The sequence below is a fragment of the Kogia breviceps genome, chromosome 16 (genome assembly GCF_026419965.1).
Source record: "Kogia breviceps isolate mKogBre1 chromosome 16, mKogBre1 haplotype 1, whole genome shotgun sequence".
Classification (NCBI taxonomy): domain Eukaryota; kingdom Metazoa; phylum Chordata; class Mammalia; order Artiodactyla; family Physeteridae; genus Kogia; species Kogia breviceps.
Window position 1 is genome coordinate 19,663,951 of NC_081325.1, and position 18,649 is coordinate 19,682,599.

An 18,649-nucleotide genomic window follows, 5' to 3' on the forward strand; every position below is an offset into this window, starting at 1 on the left:
GCAGCCTCGTCGAATAAACGACTACAGGCTTCCGGCCGGCAGGGGAAGCGAGGGGCCCAGGCAAGGACACGAAGTTGCGTGGTGCTGTGTTTTTCCTTTCTCCGTGTTGGTTGTCTCCTCTTTAACCTCCACGAGCACACACTTCTCAGGAAGGTCATTGGCTCTTGCCCAGAAGCCGGGACCTGACATGCTTCTTTCTTCCTTCAGGTGTGAGCATTTTCGCTCTTCGTTGGAAGACAGTGAGGATGATATTGTAGAAATGAGTGAATTTTCATATCCTGTTTACCGAGCCTTCCTGGAGTACCTGTACACAGACAGCATCAGCCTGTCCCCCGAGGAGGCCGTAGGTAATTGCCACCAGACGTGACCAAGAGATTGGCAAAAAGGTGCTTTGTGTAGAGCCTAAAAGGAAGTGGCTGTGAGGGTAATCACAGAAGCAGTTCTCTTTTTGTGTGTTGAACCCAAACGCTTTTCCCTTGTTCCCACTTTACACAAAGGTTGACTGGATGGATAAAATGAGATATGGATGAATTATGAAACCATCAGCACTGTGGGACAGGTGCCATTCTTCCTGAATGACTAGATACTGCGCACGACTTTTTAGCTACCACACAGCTGCTGCCTTCAAGATATTTACATTATAAAAATGATAAAATGCATGTAACAGACAGCCCTGCTGGTCTCCATAACTGTGACTGTCCCTTTGGGATAACCCACTGTGATCTGGTGCGTCACTGCACCTCAGGTTTACTGACGGTAGGAAAGCAACACAGGGCGTCCAGCGGGCACAAGGTGAAAACATACTAAATTTCAGTTTACAGCTGTCAGCAATATTGTTGGCCCGTGGGACAGAAGAATTAAGGAGTTACTTCTGTAAGGACCTGAAGAGTGAGTTCAGCTCTTAAATCTTTCAATTAAATATTCATTTTACATGTATAAGTCCAATAACACTTTTTATCAGATCAGCATTTAATTTTCCTCAGGTAAACAAAAGTCTGATTTCTTAAGTTTTATAGTTTTCCTTCCTTTTTCCCACACTACTTGAGCGCCCCGGGGCCCACTATGTGCCGTGCTCCCCTCGGCACCTATGAATGAGACAGACCTGATGCCCTGCTCCTGTGGAGCCGCCGCTCGGAGGAGGGGGCCAGCCCTAGACAAAGAAATAAAAGCAGTCAGTTGGGAAGTCAGGGAAGGCCTCTGTGAGGATGTGTGCTGAGCAGAGAGCTGGGGGAAGCATGCAAACGCCCAGGTGAAGAGTGTTCTAAACAAGGGAGACAGCAGGTGCAAAGGTCTCAGACAGGAACACATGTAGCACATGGAGGGGGAGGGGGAGGGGGGGAGGGGAGGATGAGGAGGGAGGAGGGAGGAGCGGGAGGACGAGGAGGGAGGAGGGAGGAGGGGGAGGAAGGCCCGGGTGGTTTGGAGGGAGAGAATGAGACCTGCAGTTGGAGGAATTGAGGCCAGGCAGCTGGATCTGGGCAAGACCAGGTACAACCTTGGAGGCCACTGTGAAGGGCTCGAGCTTTGTTCTTGGCGCGATGGACAGCCTTGGAAGGTTTTGAGCACGAGGGTTGTGTTATTTAGGATTTGCTTTAGCAGTAAAATGAAAAAAGGAAGTGGCTTAAACAAGACAGTTTCTCTCTCTGTCACACAGGGATACAGTGCAAGGCATCCCTACATGTGGCCCCTGCACTCATGTCCAAGACCACATGTGCATTACAGGCAGCAGGATGGAGGAAGGGACAGTGACAAGGGGCAAAGGGCAAATCCCAGTGTTGGTTAAGGAAGTCCCACTTCTTTTAAACCATGGCCCAGCGATAACCAAGGCCTTAACTCAGCCGCACAGGAAGTTGGGGGCAGTGGTCATTTCTCGATGGTCGTGGCTCAGCCACGTAGTCTATGATTTTGGAAGAAAGGGAGAATGGGTTTGTGCATATATGAAGGGAGAGGCACCAGCAGCTTCTACTCCAGGGGTGGAGGATTTGTTTTTAAAAGATCAGTAACTGGGCTTCCCTGGTGGCGCAGTGGTTGAGAATCCGCCTGCCGATGCAGGAGACACGGGTTCGTGCCCCGGTCCGGGAAGATCCCACATGCCGCGGAGCGGCTGGGCCCGTGAGCCATGGCCTCTGAGCCTGTGCGTCGGGAGCCTGTGCTCCGCAACGGGAGAGGCCACAACAGTGAGAGGCCCGCGTACCACAAAAAAAAAAAAAAAAAAAAAAAAAAAAAAAAAAAAAAGATCAGTAACTGTAATGGTTGAGGTTTAAGATGGTGGTGCCCTGGGTTAGGGTGATCTAGGAGTGGAGGTGTTGAGAGAGATCAGATTCTGAATATATCTTAAATAGGGAGCTGACAGGATTTGTTGGTGGATGGGATGTGGGTTTTGAGGGAAAAAGAGAGAAGGATGATTGCTCTGAGGTATTTGGCTTGAGTGTGGAGAGCACCAGGTTTTGCTCTTGAGTTTGAAAAATCAAAGGAGTTTGAGCTGCTTTTTAGATGTCTGTGTGGCAGGTTTTTTTTTTTATGGGCCTGCCTCTAACATTTGGGGGCCCTGGGCCAGAGTCTAAATGGAGGCCTATGCACCATTTGTCTAAAAATTTCAAGTTATATTTCAAGCTAAAAAGCTTCAGATAAAATATGTTCAGTCCTCATACCTTGAAAAATATACCTTCATCAAGGACTGAAAGGCCAAGTAGGCGTTTCAGCTGGAATGTAGAGTTGTAGGGCTCATGGAGTTCTGTGCTAGGACACAGTGGTGCGGGAAGGACGGGCCTCTGGCCTCCAGCTCAGGACCCGCTCTCTTTCTTTACCCACTACCGGTTACATCCTGCATCCCAGGGGTGTATGGGCACCCAGCCTGCATGTCCGTGCTCCAGTCCACCCCCCAGCCACCCCTGGGCGCTGGGGGCCTGCACGTGGTCTGCAGGGGAGGAAATACTGACATATGTGGTTTCAGGGTTGATTATTCAGGGAACCCCAGGGTCCCAGGAGCACAAAGTGTGGTGTAGGAGTGGCACTTGGCTCCTTGGCCAGCCTGTGGAGAGGGGGGGTGCCTAGAACGGGTGCAGAGCTGGGCCCCCTGGAGCGGAGGCTCAGGGCAGTACCCGTGAGTACCCGCATGTGGGAGTCTGATGCTTGGAGTGTGTGGGGCTGTCGATGTGAATTTGGGAGTTGTTGAGAACTGACCAGAAACAATCAGGCCATTCACGACTCTCAAGATTTCAAAAGATTTCAGAGGGCCATAGGCCTTTCTTCTATAATTTTGATAATGTTTGTCATGTTACAGTGAAAGCAAGTTTCTACCAAACTTAGTAGAAATTTCTACAAAATTCTACCATATGTACAAAACTTATTAGCAGATATAAAAACAGTTAATGTTGTAAGGTTGATGAAATCCTGGCTGTCTGTCCTTTGGGCCCTCTATGGTACCTTCCGTGAAAGGTTATTGTGAGGTAAACGTGACAATATTCTAGAATCAGGATTCAGCTAGCCTTTTGATCAGGTGGCAACTAGGACTGAATTAGACCCAGCGAATGTACCACTCCAAGGTTGTAGTAGGACTGCTGAGCCCATGGTGCTTGAACCCCGATCACGCAGGGGCCAAAGGCACCCTCACAGTATCTCTAGCCAAGCCGCATAACCTGAGTGCCACTCATTTCCCAGTGACAAAGTGTTTGTAGCATTCTTTATGCTAATTAACACATCCTCTAGTGAAGAATTAGGTGGCCATAACTGAAGCCCCTGACAAGGGCCTTTCAAATGCAAACTGACCAACCATTCTTGATTAGAGTGCTTCACAGTATCCCTTGGGGTAGATTAAAATTAACTTGAGCATCTAAATCACTCTGTGTTGAGTTATTGGAAAGCAGATAATATAACAGGAATCATCAGTTTTTTACAGATGGTATTTAAAACTGAGGGGCTGGAGATCATTTAGGGCAATAAGTGAAATGAGAATCTGAATATTGAACTCTGGGGCATTCAGATACTTGGAAGTCAGGAAAAATGGTCCAGCCAGGAGACTGAAGAGTAACTAATGAAGGAGAGGAAAACATGAGCAAGTAACAAGGCATTTCAAGAAGGGGAGCATCCCCAACCCCATGAACTTCTGTGTAAATGTTGAGTAAGATGAAATCAGAGGATGGATAGCCCCTTGCATTTGGCACCACGGGAGCCATTAGTGACAATCACAGGTGTGGTGTCAGGGAGCAGAGGGGATGGGCTTCTGCTTAAGGTGAGGACAGGAGGTGAGAGAACAGAGGCAGCAAACAGAGACCACTCTCCCCAGGAGGCTCGCTCAGGAGAGGAACAGAGAAATGCCGCAGGGTCGCAAGAGGCCTGAAAGGCATTTCTTTTCTTTTTGAAGAAGATGGGCCCTATTATAGCACGTGTGAATGCTGCTGGAGAAGATGTTGATAATTGAGGGGAAGGGCTAACTACAGGAGCATTTCTAAGGAAAAGACTAGGGCCGCTTTCACTTGCTCCTGTTTTTCCACAGCTACTTGTTTGTGTACTGCACTCGCTCAGTGCAGCTGCATTCTCAGGTAGAGCCACATGCTCGAGTGTTAAGTAAGCCCAAGTCTCTATTTCCACAGCCCTTCACTGAAGGTTATATTCAAAATCATCTCTGACAGGCTGAGTTTAAACCAGGGTGCTTGAGATCACTCCCCTAAGAAACATCTCTTTCCACCAGGATTGCTAGATTTGGCTACATTTTATAGAGAAAATCGTTTGAAAAAACTCTGCCAACAAACTATAAAGCAAGGAATCTGTGAGGAGAATGCCATCGCGCTGCTCTCGGCCGCCGTGAAGTATGACGCTCAGGTAAGAAGATCATCCTTTCAAGGAGCTCACCTTCTGGAAGAAATGGTTAGCTGTCTACTTCATGCCCTAAACTAAAAGAAAGTCTAAGTAAATTAAAGATCTAAGGTAAACAAAGTACCAGAAAAAATATAAGGGAATGTTTATATATATATATATATATATATATATATATATATAAAGTTAGGGTGGACCTCAAGGGCAGAAACCATAAAAGAAAGGATTGATAGATCTGATCTTGAAAAAACAAAAATGTTTATACACAAAAAAATAAACAGAAAAAAACAAAGTGAATGATACTCTGGGGAAAATATCTGTAATATCATGAGGCAAGTTCACCATAGTTGATGTATAATTCTTAAAAAAAACAAAAAGAAAACATGAGCAGTTTGATGGAAAAAAATGGACCAAATGGATTTATGAACAAATGAAAAATATAAATGAAAATAAGGTAAAATTTTTCAACTGTCAAACCGGGGAGTCTATTTTTAGAAATCGTATAGGCTCAGGATAATGGGTGTTCTCCTAAACTGCTGAGGAGAATGCAAATTATTATAATCAGTTTGGGGACTGTTTGGTAAAATATGTACTAAAAGCTTTAAAAATGTAATTCTTTAAGGAATTCAGTTATAGAAACTTATCTTAAGGAAGTAGCCATGGATTCAGACAAAGTTTTAGCTTCAAAGATGTTTCCTGCACTGTTGTTTATAATTTTTAAAAATTGGAAAAAGTCTGTGAACAGGAAAGGATTGTTTAAACTAAAAAAATGTTAATACTATTCAACATATATCATTGACTGAAGAACTGTGCTCCTATTTTTTTAATAAGTTTATTTTTTAAATAAAAATAGTAAAAAAAATTTTTTTTAAGTATAAATAGCTGAATTTAAAAAGACCAAAATTTATTATCTACATAGGAAAAAAGACTGAAAAATACAGTTAGTGGTTATCTTTGAATGGTGGGATTGTGGATGATTTTTATTTCCTTATCTTTGCTTGTTTTTCCTGAACTTTCTACAGTGACCATGTATTGTTTTGATAATAAAGAAAGGAAAGAAAACTTGCCTTAAGGTTAAATCTTTAGGAAACAGGCCATACTTTTTGGAGTCGATTTCCTTAAGGATATCCTTTCCTTTGGTCAGAAAACAGGGACATTTTAGTCGTGGGCAGAAAAAAGGTTATAACTTCTTTTCTGCTTATATAAGTAATAATGTGCTTATTAAAGAAAATTTGTAAAATACAAAAAGCACGAGGAAAGAAATGACTCCTCAACCAGAGAACACTAACATTTTCATACAGCTCCTGATTTTTTCCTAGGTTATGTATTGCGTTGGCCAAAAAGTTCGTTTGGGTTTTTCCGTAACATCCTATGGAAAAACCGGGATGAACTTTTTGGCCAACCTAATATATATTTCTAAATACTTGATTTTTTTTCACTTAACATCTAAAAAAATCTTACCCACCTTGAAGCATTGACATTTACAAGCATAGTGAATGTTTGTCTTTCATCAAGGTAATAATACTTTGGGCACTTACAACAGGCAGAAGGCTTCCTGGCCAAACAATAACTGCTTTTTCAAGAGTTTGTTAAAGTCATGCTGATAATACTGGACTCTGGCGGGCTGCCTCAGATGATGAGATTGTGGGCACATAGTGTTTCCATCTGAACTAGAATTAATATCCAAGACTTTTTCACATTCCCTGTTTATGTGAATTATTTGTATGGTTACCATTCAGCCCTGCTCCCTGAGCAAATGGCAAGGACTTTGTTTTGCTCACAGCCACATCCCTAGTGCCTAGGATAGTGCCTGACACATAGTATGTGCTCATTAAATATTTGCTTAATGAATGTTCAACTTTGCCTGTAGAGGCACTGTATTTTACTACAGCCTGTCTAACTGTGGTACCCTAAAGTAGTATAATAGACCACAAGTAAAATAGACTCAATGTATACTTAATATAAAAGTTTTTATAAATAAAGAACAGTATATTTGAGTTGACTAGTATTGTTACTTGCTGACTCTAATAAGCAAGAAACGGACCTTTTCAGCAAATTATCCCTCATGCTTGACTACACTTAATACGTAATTAGTATACACCAGGGATTATTGGAAGCACAGTTCGTATCTCGTTTCGTTCTCAAAAGAACCTTATTAAGAATATATGTATTATTATTATTTGTTCCAGTTTACAAATGAAGAAGCTGAATCTCAGAGAGATTAAGTAAGTTCTTAGTAAGCTAATAATTGTAAAGCTGGAATGCAATCCAGTATGGGACAGATTTCAAAACCACACATTTTACTACAATTCTCTATTGCCCCCGTAGTTTAAAATCAGCAATGTTTATTCATTGATGCAACAAATATTCTCTGAGTGCCCATTAAGTGCCTGGCATGGTTCTAGGCACTAAGGGTACAGGAAGTGAACAAAACAGACCCAAATCTCTGCCCTCCTGGAACTTTCTGGTGAGGGCAATAGACGACGAATACAATATATGGTCTGTTAGGTGGTGATAAGTGATGTAAAAAAGTAAGTTAGAGAAGGGCAGTGGGGCAGTGGGGGGCAGGCTGACATTAAAGCTGAAGTTTTAAATCGTGGTCCAGGAAGGAAGGAGGGTCTCACTTAGAAGGAGACTTGAGCAAAGACGTTAAGGAGGCATGGCAGGAGCTGCATCAGGAGGGCAGCATAGCCCAGGGTCTGAGGCATATCAGAGTCTGCAGACTGGCCTGACTTTAGCGCTCATTTCTCTCGGACCAAAAAAGTGTCCAGCCACCTTATTTCTGATTCTCAAGTTTGCAGATCTAATCAAGAGAATCACTACAGTACTATTTTTTGGCCTGGCGTACATTACAGTAAGCCAGAAATACCCAATCTGTGGAGTTTCTCTTAGCAGAAAGTCATGATTTCTTCAAAGCATTTTCCCACTTCAGATTATTGAAGCTGTGTGTGATCTGATGAAATCTAACCATCCCAGCCTTTATCTTCTTGTAAAGGAAAAAGAGCAGTGGCCTGTTAATGACTTCAGAGAAGCATTTCCCTAGATGTCTGTTTTATGGCTTAAGCTTTTCTCACAAACTCTTTACAGGTAAAACTATTTAAGCCCCTAGAAGAATATACAAGAGGAGTGTTGGGCTCAACATAAAGAAAATCTTTTAAACAATTTACTCAATGCATTCATGCAATAAATAAATATTAAACAGACAAGAGGAGTGTCGTACTCTGCATAAATATTGAAAGTGGAATGAACGATACATCTAGGTGCCTATCTCTGGGAAGAAAAAGTCTCATTTTTTGCATTGGTTAGTGTGGAGGCACTTGAATGCTTTACTCTGTTATTTAAATGTTTACAAGCATAGACTCATATTAGCTATATAGTTTTACAACTATTCTTTAGGCATTGCTGTTCCAACATTTCTTTCTGCTGACCATCAAATCCTTTTTCCTGGCCTATGTGTTTTAGGAATTTTTGTGCTACGTTGCATTGCACTGGGATATGTGAATTTGTTAAAACAAATTTGTTTGTTTTATTTGTTAAATTTCTGTTGTCATTCCTAGGATTTAGAAGAATTCTGCTTCAGGTTTTGCATAAACCATTTGACTGTAGTAACACAGACGTCAGGCTTTGCAGAAATGGACCATGATCTCTTGAAGAACTTTATCAGCAAAGCAAGCAGAGTTGGAGCCTTTAAAAATTAATCCTCACCTACAGGCAAGAATTTTTAGCATTTCCATTTTCCCTGCAAAAGCCAGAGAATAATTTCTCTTTGTTGGTATTTATGATGAGCTACATTTGGCTGAATACTTAATGTTCTGTCAAAAGAAGGATGGTGGTCAGTCTTCCCCACCTTTTGAAATCCACAATCTAGAGAGAAGGCATTAAATGCTTTCTGATCAGATGGGACTAAGCTCAAGGGAAAAAAGTTGAAATGTCTTACTATACTTACCATTTCCCCTTTCGAGTCACTGAAGTTGGAAACTTTTGGTAGGTACATGGGTCTAAGTATATGCTATTCTGGCCAAATTTCCATATTCAACAGGCTGATACCACATAGATAGCTTGACAATGAATGCTGTCACTACCACACTTGCAGCATCCAGCACAGTGCCTTGCATAGAGTAAGGCACTCAGCTTGTTATATAAATCTTAATTATGCCCCAAGAACAGCTTTATTTGTGGGATACTGGATGAAGGAATAACTTTCACAAAACGAAGTTAAAACATCTGAGGCTCATATTCTTCTGTACATCGTTCTGAGAAATAGTGGCTAATTGAGAGTGTTAATTGGAATTCACAAAAGGCCTTAGCAATTAAATTGTCAAAGACCCAAGGGCTAATTTTAATTCTGTCTTTACTCTGAGTCATTAATTTCTCACATGGGGTTATCGAATAAGAAGTGTACTATCTTTGAATGAATGTTGTTTCTGGGCTTATTTGCCTTACATAATTGCATAATGTCCTTTACTTTTGTGTTAAGAGAGATTTGCCTCTGTAAGTAAAAACGATTTTGTTTTTCTTGTAGTTGACTTTTATGTCACTTTAAGACAGGTCTTTTAACTTGGCACAGTGTAATTATAAAGTACTAGCTGAAAAGGAACAATGCTTACATTTCATGGACAGCACTAGTAAGAAAGAGATGAATTTATACTGTTTAGATCAAGTTACCCAACTACAAATGAGAAACTGGAACAGGATGTAGGATGTAGAGTCTCCTAACATGTATTTTCACAATATGATACTATGTAGAGAAACCTCTTTTGGAAACCTTGTTCTGATGCTGAACTGTTTGATAATAAAGTGCTTATTTGCAGATAACAGAACAAATGTGTGTGTTTTTTAATTCCTCAGAAGCAGCAAGATTCTGTCAACCTTATGTCTCTTAGATACACACAGATCCATTTGATATAAGCTTATTTTTTAAAGCAGTTACTCAGATAAGGCATCATAGCGAAGCCTACCCTAAAACGTAAATGGCTTCTAAACCACTAATTCTAATCCACTGTTCACATGAATGCCCATGTTCTTTGTTGGTGAGGTCACTTTTGAATCCTTAGTTTCTTCTTGTTTATCCATTTTTGCAGACCTTGTCTGGTAGAAGCAAAGGAGTCTGGATGCCTCCAGTTCTAAATCAGAATCCCATTTTTGGAACTGTGTAGTATTTGTTATTTTATTGGGTTGGCTGTTCTGTTTTTTTTCTGTAAGATGTTACAGCCTTACACCACGTGTCTGTATGTTCTGGTAGGTTAGCTGTTCTCTCCAGCAAAGAAACACTGAGGCCTGGGTATCACCAGTCGCCATCAGTTCTCACAGTCAGACGTCCACAGGCTTCATTTCCAACTTGTTCTCCTCATGCCACTACGCTCGCTGTCACTGACCAAAAAGCCTTTATATTTTATGGTGTCTTCCCAAACCTTCTCTTCCTCTTTCTTGCCCTTTTCTGACAGGGTCTTCTGAAGTTCCTCAATGCCTTTTTCTTTTATGAACTCATTTCATGGAAATACTGGACCACCCAAAGGGAACAGGTAAGTTTATTTAGGGATGAAAAGTGGATTACCCTCCACAAGACTCCCCAGGGGGTCACTGCTCTGCCAGAGGACACGTTAGTAAGAAGGGGTGGGTGGAGTTTTATCTAGATTTCCTCTAAGCTTGTTATGTGTAGGTTGCACTGCTCTGTATCTCTGTGCTGCTTATCTCTGGGCATAACAGAATAATCTATGAAACTTTTACAAAATATAGATTCAAGGATTCTAACTCTGTATGTTTACGAAGCTCCACAAGTAATTTTGATGTTTAGCCAAGGATGAGAATCACTGGTTTAGCTCTTAAAACCTGGGATGCCAAACAATAAGGAAGGGCTAATTTTAGACCAGTTGGAGATGACAGATGAGTCCCATGGTTACATCTCTCTGAAAAAACATGCTTTCTCTCTGGTCTTTGAGGATAGGCTGGCCATCAGTGCTCCTATATGAAGGATAATATCACTTTATTTCTTTCATTTCTTTCTAACAGATGAGTGTTTGTAGAGCTCAGAAACCCTAAGTTTAGCCAGGGATATGTGAGAGGGAAGGTCTATTTTCATAATGACACTACATCAGAAGTCAATGGATCCGTTAAGTTCATCTTACATTTTCCATCCTGAAGTTTTGTTTCCTCTCTGCTCACACAAGAAATTCAATGTTTTAGTGCTTCCAGTATAATTTCACCCAAACTTACACAGAGAGAGGTTTCGATTTTACAGGAATAAAGTAGCATCCTTATCTGCTGAGCGTGGTTTGTGGAGACACCATTCAGTGCTTTTTAAAAAGGGTTAAGTGTTTTCATCTGAGACCTGAAGAAACTGCCAGTCATTCTAGACCATAACCTGGTGAGTGTCAGACGCAGAATTCTTGACCAGTGATAATGAAAAAGAGGCAATTACAAACTACATAGTCTTATCTATCTTATGAGTCCTCCCTGTGCTATTATCACAACAAACAGGTTGGGAGAACTGTAAAAAGAAAGGAAAAACCATACTGTACTGTCATTTTTAATTCAGTCTTTGCCAAAGCATAAAAACATAAACCATAATGACTTTCACTAAATTCAGTTAAAATCATAACATTTTCTGTTCAGAAAGTAACTGATACTGGTCTGTGGAATAAATTTAACTTTCATAGTAAATTGTCATCATACGTCAATACTAAAGTGTAAGTATAGTTCCAAGATAATGGACACAAAAAAGTATTTCTAAGAATAGATGACTATTCCAGCTTCTTATTAAGAGTTGGTTTAATTCCTTTCAGACATTATACAGTGTTACTATGTTTCTATTTAAGACCCCATACTTGTGGAAATTTGCTATGTCTAGAGGCAAGGTTTCAGGTTGTCCTGTAAAACATTTATTTAGTCCAAAGGAAAATTCTACTGAATAAATCCTTGCCAATGCCATGTACGCTGTCTGGCCCAAAAATGAGGAACAAAAAATATGCTTCTACAGGCAAGTTTCTAGGAAATCATCCGGACGGTAATAGAACTGATACTCCCCGCCGCCCACCATCTGTACCGGAAATCTGTAATGAATAAACACTGAATTTGAACTTGTCCCTTTCATTATAAAGAGATTTAATTACTGGAATACTAAATTAATCTCCAGAAGTGATCAATTTTCTATCATCCAGACTAAAAATTTTTAATGTTATAAAGGCTGCTTGATTTTTCCCTGACCTACGAGACTGCATTTCATGGAAGATCCGCATCCAACATAAATACAGTCCACTGAGGTACGCTTGCTGCTTTTCCTGCTGGAACTTCTTTATTTGCCTTTCTTCCTTCAGGGACAAACATGCTGCTGTTCCAGAAGGAGTGACTTTTACTGTCCACCTGTTTTTGAGAAATCATATTACTTCAACTCAAGATTATCCCTTGGTACCAGATGTGTTTCTTAATTTTTTTTGGAGTTTAGTATGATCATATGGTACATATATTATGTAATACGTGATACCTAAGCAGGGCCTAGGTTAGATCCCCCAAGTCAATGCATTAATGGTGAAACAAGAATATTCCTACTAAGTGGGATAAAGCCTCTCAATAGCTCTATGCCAGTTTAGATATTTTTTGATGCCATATGACTTTTGGCCCCAAACACACAGAACCACTTGGTTTTACAAGCTTTTTGGATTTCAGAACTGCAGATAAAGGACTGAAGACTTATTATGTGTGTGTGTGTGTGTGTGTGTGTGTGTGTGTGTGTTTGTGTGTGTGTCTGAAGGATGCTTGGAAGGAAAGGCCTTTATAAACTCTGTTAGATGAAAGAGATACTTGCCCCCCCCCGCCCCCGCCCCGACTCCTTTTCTTAAAACTCTCCATCTTACTAGGACATCTTCTGTTTCCTCAGACACACCCGATGCACACCCACCTCTGAGCACTGGCTTTTCCTCTCTGTGTCTGTTCTACCCCCTCTGGTGCCTGGCTCACTCCTTCACCCTCTGCAACACTTTGCCCAAATAGCACCTCGGCAAGTCTTGCCCTCACCCCTCTCCTTTAAGTGTTAAAACTCCTCTCCCTGCGGGTACTCCCTGTCCTCCTCCCTGGCATGTCTTTCTCCACAGAACTTAATACAATCACATATACTATATTCCTCGTTTATTTATTCATTTGCTCTCTTTTCCTGAAACTAGAGTTAGAATGTAAATTCCACGGAGAGGGGGAATCTTAATTTTATTTATTTGTTGTTGTATCACTTACATTTAAAATGTGCCTGAAATACAGTAGGTACTCAGTACATGGCATTTTCAAAGAGAAAGAGAATATTGTTTCTATATACTTGGAAAACATACAGAAAACATACCTTTTTCTCCCCCCTACATACGGGCTTCTTCTAGACGCTAGAACTATAGTAGTAGGTAAGAGCAGCCAGGTTGATGCCGGGGTGGGTAAACAGGCAATAGGCAGCCCGAGTCAGGCAGTCTCTGACGGTGGTGAACGCTGTTACCCTTTTGAAGGAGAGTGGCACAGTACAGAGGAAGGATTTTAGCTTGGGTGTCAAGGAAGGCCTCTGAGCTGAGCCCTGAAAGACAAGAGGAAACCAGCTAAGCAAAATCCGGGGGGAGGAGCACCCGGGACAGAAGGAACAGCAAATATAAAAAAGCCTGAGGTAGGGGTGGGCTTGGCGTCCTAAGGGAAAAAGGCCAGTGGGGGTAAAGCACAGTGAGCAGGGAGAAAGTAGCCTGGGAACAGGACGGAGAAGAAGGTAGGGGCCGCTTCCCAGGCCGAGATCAGTAGTCTGAAAACTTCAAGGAGAGGAGCACAGTGAATCAATTTATATTTTAAAGGGGTCTTTAAGGAGTAGAAAGGTAAAGAGGAAAAAGAGGGAGGTGGAGCCCAGTTAGAAGTCTTTCACAGTGGTCCAGACAGTAGCTAATAGAAGACTCAGGTTTTTATCTTGAGCAAGTAAGTGTTTAGTAACATGGGAAAAGACTAGGGTAGAAAAGGGTGTTTTTGTTTGATTTTGGTTTATATTTTGATAAGTTGGGTGGGGAGGAGGGGTAGGAGTCAACAGTTCTGTTGGCTCTGAGAGCTCTGACCTCCGTGAAGAGGTCAGGGCTGGAGAAATAAATTTGGGGTTCATCAGCATATAAAGCCCATTCTTAAAGGCTAAGAATGGATGAGATACTAGGAGAGAATTTAGATACCGAAGAGAACGTTAGTGCACTTAATACAAAGACCACATCAGACCATTAAGACTCTTAACAACTAATTTATTTAAAAATAGACAAACTATTGTTAATTGTAGAAAATAGTAACATAGCGATTTAAAATGTACAGTTTTAACCAATACAAAAAGCAATAAAGCAATATCTGAAGCCTTAAGAAATCTCAATACACGATCTCTGAAGTTCCTTAAGTTCTGACACTAATTCTAACATGAACTTATTAGCAAAAGACTCAGAAATGTGGTAAGCCCTTGACCTAAAAACTAACTGATTTGTTTGATATTCATGCAAAAATGAATGAGGAAATGAGATAAAGCTTTGTTATCAAGATAACTGTCAAAAAAATAAGTTTGCAACTTAACTGAGCACAAAATAAAGTTTTGTTTTCTAACAAATAAGACCAGGTTTCTTTTTAAAAAGAACTCTGAGTTTAGACAAAGTAATTTTCCTAAAAGCTAGTAGCTGCTACCTTAAATACCACCTATTTTAAATTATACCATCTCTAAATAAGTTAACCACACAAGATATTTAAATACACCTTTAGGTGTCGGAGGGGGGGAGCGCCTCTTTTCTAATGAAGCTGTTTTAAATTGAAGCTTCTGCACAAAATCAGAGAGAAACATTAATGCCTAACCCAAAGACCTTTCGTTACCTGCATTTTGGATGAGAAATGATGCGGCTTTGAATATGCCAGTGTTAGACCATGCTGAATTAAGAAAGAAAAAAAAAAAAGAAAAAGGACAACTGCTAGTTCAAAAGGTACATGGAAGACATGTACCATTCCAGAACAAACACACCCTCTTCCCACATTCAAGAGGGCAGAGTAATTGCTGAGATGTAATTATATAACTCTCTAAGAAAAAAAATTAAGGCTCCTATAGTTAACAGTCTGTTTGTGGAGTAAAATTATTTTGTATCTTGATGCTTCAGGACCCAGAAACGTTAGAAAGTGCACTTGGGATATACTGTATTAGGGTCCTCTGCAGCAAACACAGCTGAACACTTTATTTTCCAAGCACTAGATGGGTACTTCATGAATTCAGTGATCTGAACGGTATAAAAACCAAGAGTACTATTAATAACTCTTTATTTTAAAACATGAGTTGGATGAAGAAAAGAATAAATTTTTACAAGTCCTGAGGTACGAAATCTGTATCAGTAGTATGACAGTATCTCATATGTTTATACTTTGCTTTCTGTTTGTATTTAAAAACTAATATTTATAAAACAAACACACAGTACATCCATTTAGTTGCCATGAGTAAACTAAAATCTAATGTGTAAAAATTAGTAATTTTTCCCTAGTTTCTAATATATGTTTTAGCACAAGAGCTCAGGATCATTTGGGTGAATGGGGGCAGTCAGCCAAATTGCATTTGGAAGACAAGATGCATTTTCTAAGGGTGTTCATGTTAAGTTAAAAAAATAAATATAAATTAATTAAAATAAGAGCAAACATCACATACATGCCACAAAAGAAGACAAAGTACTCAGACAGGCACAGGTTGTGAGGACTCTCACTCTCGGGGGATCCTGCCACCATTTGTAAAGCAGAGCAATTGTAAGTAAAACCCCTACATACGAACGAGTTCCATTCAGAGCATGCTTCATAAGACCAATTTGTTTGCAAGTCCAGCAAAGTTAGCCTAGGTACCCAACTAACACAATCGGCTCTATAGTACTGTACTGTAATAGCTTTATAATACTTTCACACAAATCATACATTAAAAACAAACACAAAAAATAAAGAAAACATTTTTAATCTTACAGTACAGTACCTTGAAAAGTACAGTAGTACAGTACAACAGCTGGCACACAGGGGCTGGCATCGCCTGAACAGGCAAGAAGAGTTACTGGCTGGAGGAGGGGGAGGAGGTGGGAGATGGTAGAGCTGAGGGCTCGTCAGCAATAGGAGACGGAGGACAAGCTGCAATTTCACTCATGCCTGACGTTGATGGCACAGGTTCTGGTTCCTTGCTGGATTCAATTGTTCGCATCTTTGAAAGTTCGTATCGTGAAGGTTCGTATGTAGGGGACTTACTGTAGTTTGGAAACAGAAACATCTGCTACAGCTTTTTAAATGGCAGGACTGGCACAGGATTTTCAATCTTGTACAATAACAATGCATGTTCTAGTAACTACAATGTTGCAAGTGGCATAGGCATCCCCTGCACAAATACTCAGCTGTGCTATCCACAAAAAGAGCTGAAGGTATGTATCAAATGTGGCCGTAAACAGAACCTGGGAGAGTTCTACAGTCAGATCTGTGGGAGACAATGAAGCTGGAGGTGTACAGGGTGCCCACCAAGGTCGTGAGGTCCTCACTTTTCTTCCCTGTTTGAGGTATCCGTGCTATCATTCATTTTCTGCTTTTGCATTCGTGTTCGAGTAGATGCTAAAACAAGGATGAAGAAATGTTAATAGCACAGACAGTGCTGGGTAAGTTGGTAAAGGGCTGCCACATATGTTAGGCTTACGCCAAACTGATGGAGCCCAGGGCCTTGCAAAAGCAGTGGTTTCGTTTTTTAAATCATACGTCCCCGGGCTTCCCTGGTGGCGCAGTGGTTGAGAGTCCACCTGCCGATGCAGGGGACACGGGTTTGTGCCCCGGTCCTGGAAGATCCCACATGCCGCAGAGCGGCTGGGCCCGTGAGCCATGACCGCTGGGCCTGCGCGTCTGGAGCCTGTGCTCCGCAACGGGAGAGGCCACAAGGGTCAGAGGCCCACGTACCGCAAAAAAAAAAAAAAAAAAAAAGAATAAAGAAAAAAAATATCATACATCCCCATCAGCAAATTTTTTTCCAAGCATGTACCACTAAAGTATGTATGTATGTATACGTGTCTAAATTATAAGACACACATACCCCAAACATTAAAATATTTGAGAGAAAGACAAATATTCTAATAGTCTCTTTATGGACCCCCCAGAGGTGGTCTTACACACACCCAAGTGTGCCCAACTTTGTAGACCACTGTTCTAGAGATGATACAGTTAAGTTTGGCACCTGAGCAAAACAGAATTCTGGGCTGGTCTGCTGAAGTGAGTGTTACTCTTCATAAAGCCAGGAATTCCCTTGTGTTTGGAGACACGCTGCAAGTACTGCAAACACATCAGCTCACAGCTCATTCAATTTGGACGTGGACATTTAAAAATACGTTATTAATTACAACACGAAAACAGAATGCTTCTCTTAAATATTTTTAAAAATCTTAACTTGATTTTAGAGGTGGGCAAAGGCTCTTCATAAAGAAGCACAAAGAACACTCACGCTTGGTAAAGAAAGGAGTGACTCTAAGTCTCCCCTTCTGGCCCTTCCACTCTGAGCAGTCTAGCACTGTGTAATGATCTTTTTCTGAATACAGTTTTTTTTGAGGAAAGCTGAAGAGCAACCTGGAGAATTCCTTATCCTTATGGGTTAAAACTCCTGCTACCTCTCCTCAATTTTCAGCTGCACAAAGGCCCTGAGCTTCAGCCTGGCAGAGGGAATTCATGGTCATAGCTAAGTGCGTCCCTGAGCACTGTACTGACTACAGCAACTGAGCTCTTCTATAAGAAAATATACACGTTTTTACAGCTTTCTGCTCCTTTTAAAATGCATATTTGTGGGTTCCAAAATGCTTCCACATGTTTTTAAGGTCTGATTTTGGTTATAAGCTTCATGTCTATTTTCATGTACTGGGGGGAAAAGCTACAACTATTTAAAAGTTAAAGCAGGAGTATATTAGTTGATGTAAAATCCAAAAAGAGATCCATTTATAACCACAAAATTTAATTTAGTTTCAATAGTCCTCTTCAAAATAATACACATAGAAATATGGTTTAAAAAATCAAAAGTATTTTTTAAAACACTTTGTATTTCAAAGTTAGTATCTACAGAGACATACTGAGAGAAAGCCCCCTTTTAAAAAGTCACATTTTAATTGGTACTGTTCTCACTGATATGTCCTATGACCTAGGAATGACAGTTTTAATTCTTATTATCTCCTAAATATTTGTCTTCTTTCCAAGACCCAGCTCTGTTTCCTGTCAATGGGTCTGGCACCAGATTATCAGGAAATGTCACACTCACCCTCACGGCTACCTCTCTAAGACAACGCAGTAGCAGTTAGTGCACACTGATCTTTTTCTTAATGTGCTTCCCATCTACTACACTTGGGTTAATCTTTCATAGTGTCAGAGTAGCTTAGGAGAGAAGTCCCTTTGCCTTAACATTCCAAAGTTACGTCACTCTGTATAACTTGGAAAATGCTCGAGTGTTCTTTATCAAAATTCTGATTTCCAGTAATGGAAAACTTTTATTTAAAATAAGTTCTAAAACTTGCAAATTAGGAAAGTTCAGTAATAGCAGAATAAAAGACTATTCTTTAAATAAGGGTGATGATGTTTATATATGCTAAGTTTATAACATTTTTGCCTACATCCAATACTCTTAAATAAAGAGTACCTCATTACAGTTCTGCTATCCTAAAATATTTTCTAACCACAGCCATTCGTGTTGAAGATTTGGTTTCACTTCTTGGTCTTCCCGCACCGATTTTAGGAAGGATGAAGATGACCTTCGTTTTGCATCACACATCTAATCCATACAGGCTTGTAAATAACACATGCTTGACCGAATTATATCTTGAACGCATAAGCAAGT

At 40.6% G+C, this 18,649-nt stretch overlaps 2 protein-coding genes across 9 annotated transcripts in view; one reads left to right on the forward strand and one right to left on the reverse strand.

Moving 5' to 3' along the window:
* Window positions 1–9,633, forward strand: part of RCBTB2 (RCC1 and BTB domain containing protein 2) — a 35,832-nt gene extending 26,199 nt beyond the window's left edge. For both annotated transcript variants that reach the window (XM_059042269.2, XM_067016694.1), the window contains 3 exons: window positions 208–347; window positions 4,691–4,821; window positions 8,373–9,633. In XM_059042269.2, the coding sequence (XP_058898252.1) occupies window positions 208–347; window positions 4,691–4,821; window positions 8,373–8,513 (412 nt within the window). In that variant the 3' untranslated portion in view covers window positions 8,514–9,633. The remainder of the gene's footprint in view (window positions 1–207; window positions 348–4,690; window positions 4,822–8,372) is intronic.
* A 3,359-nt stretch (window positions 9,634–12,992) lies between these two features.
* The window catches only part of RB1 (RB transcriptional corepressor 1), a 132,291-nt gene continuing 126,634 nt past the window's right edge, over window positions 12,993–18,649 (reverse strand). Inside the window, exons 27-28 of one of the 7 annotated variants that reach the window (XM_067016698.1) lie at window positions 15,785–15,838; window positions 12,993–13,360 (exon numbers count right to left, since the gene is read on the reverse strand). In XM_067016698.1, the coding sequence (XP_066872799.1) occupies window positions 13,185–13,360; window positions 15,785–15,838 (230 nt within the window). In that variant the 3' untranslated portion in view covers window positions 12,993–13,184. Of the gene's footprint in view, window positions 13,361–14,031; window positions 16,421–18,649 lie in introns of those variants that run through there. The other 6 variants (XR_010837248.1, XM_059042262.2, XM_067016697.1 and 3 more) reach the window with 6 other exon arrangements.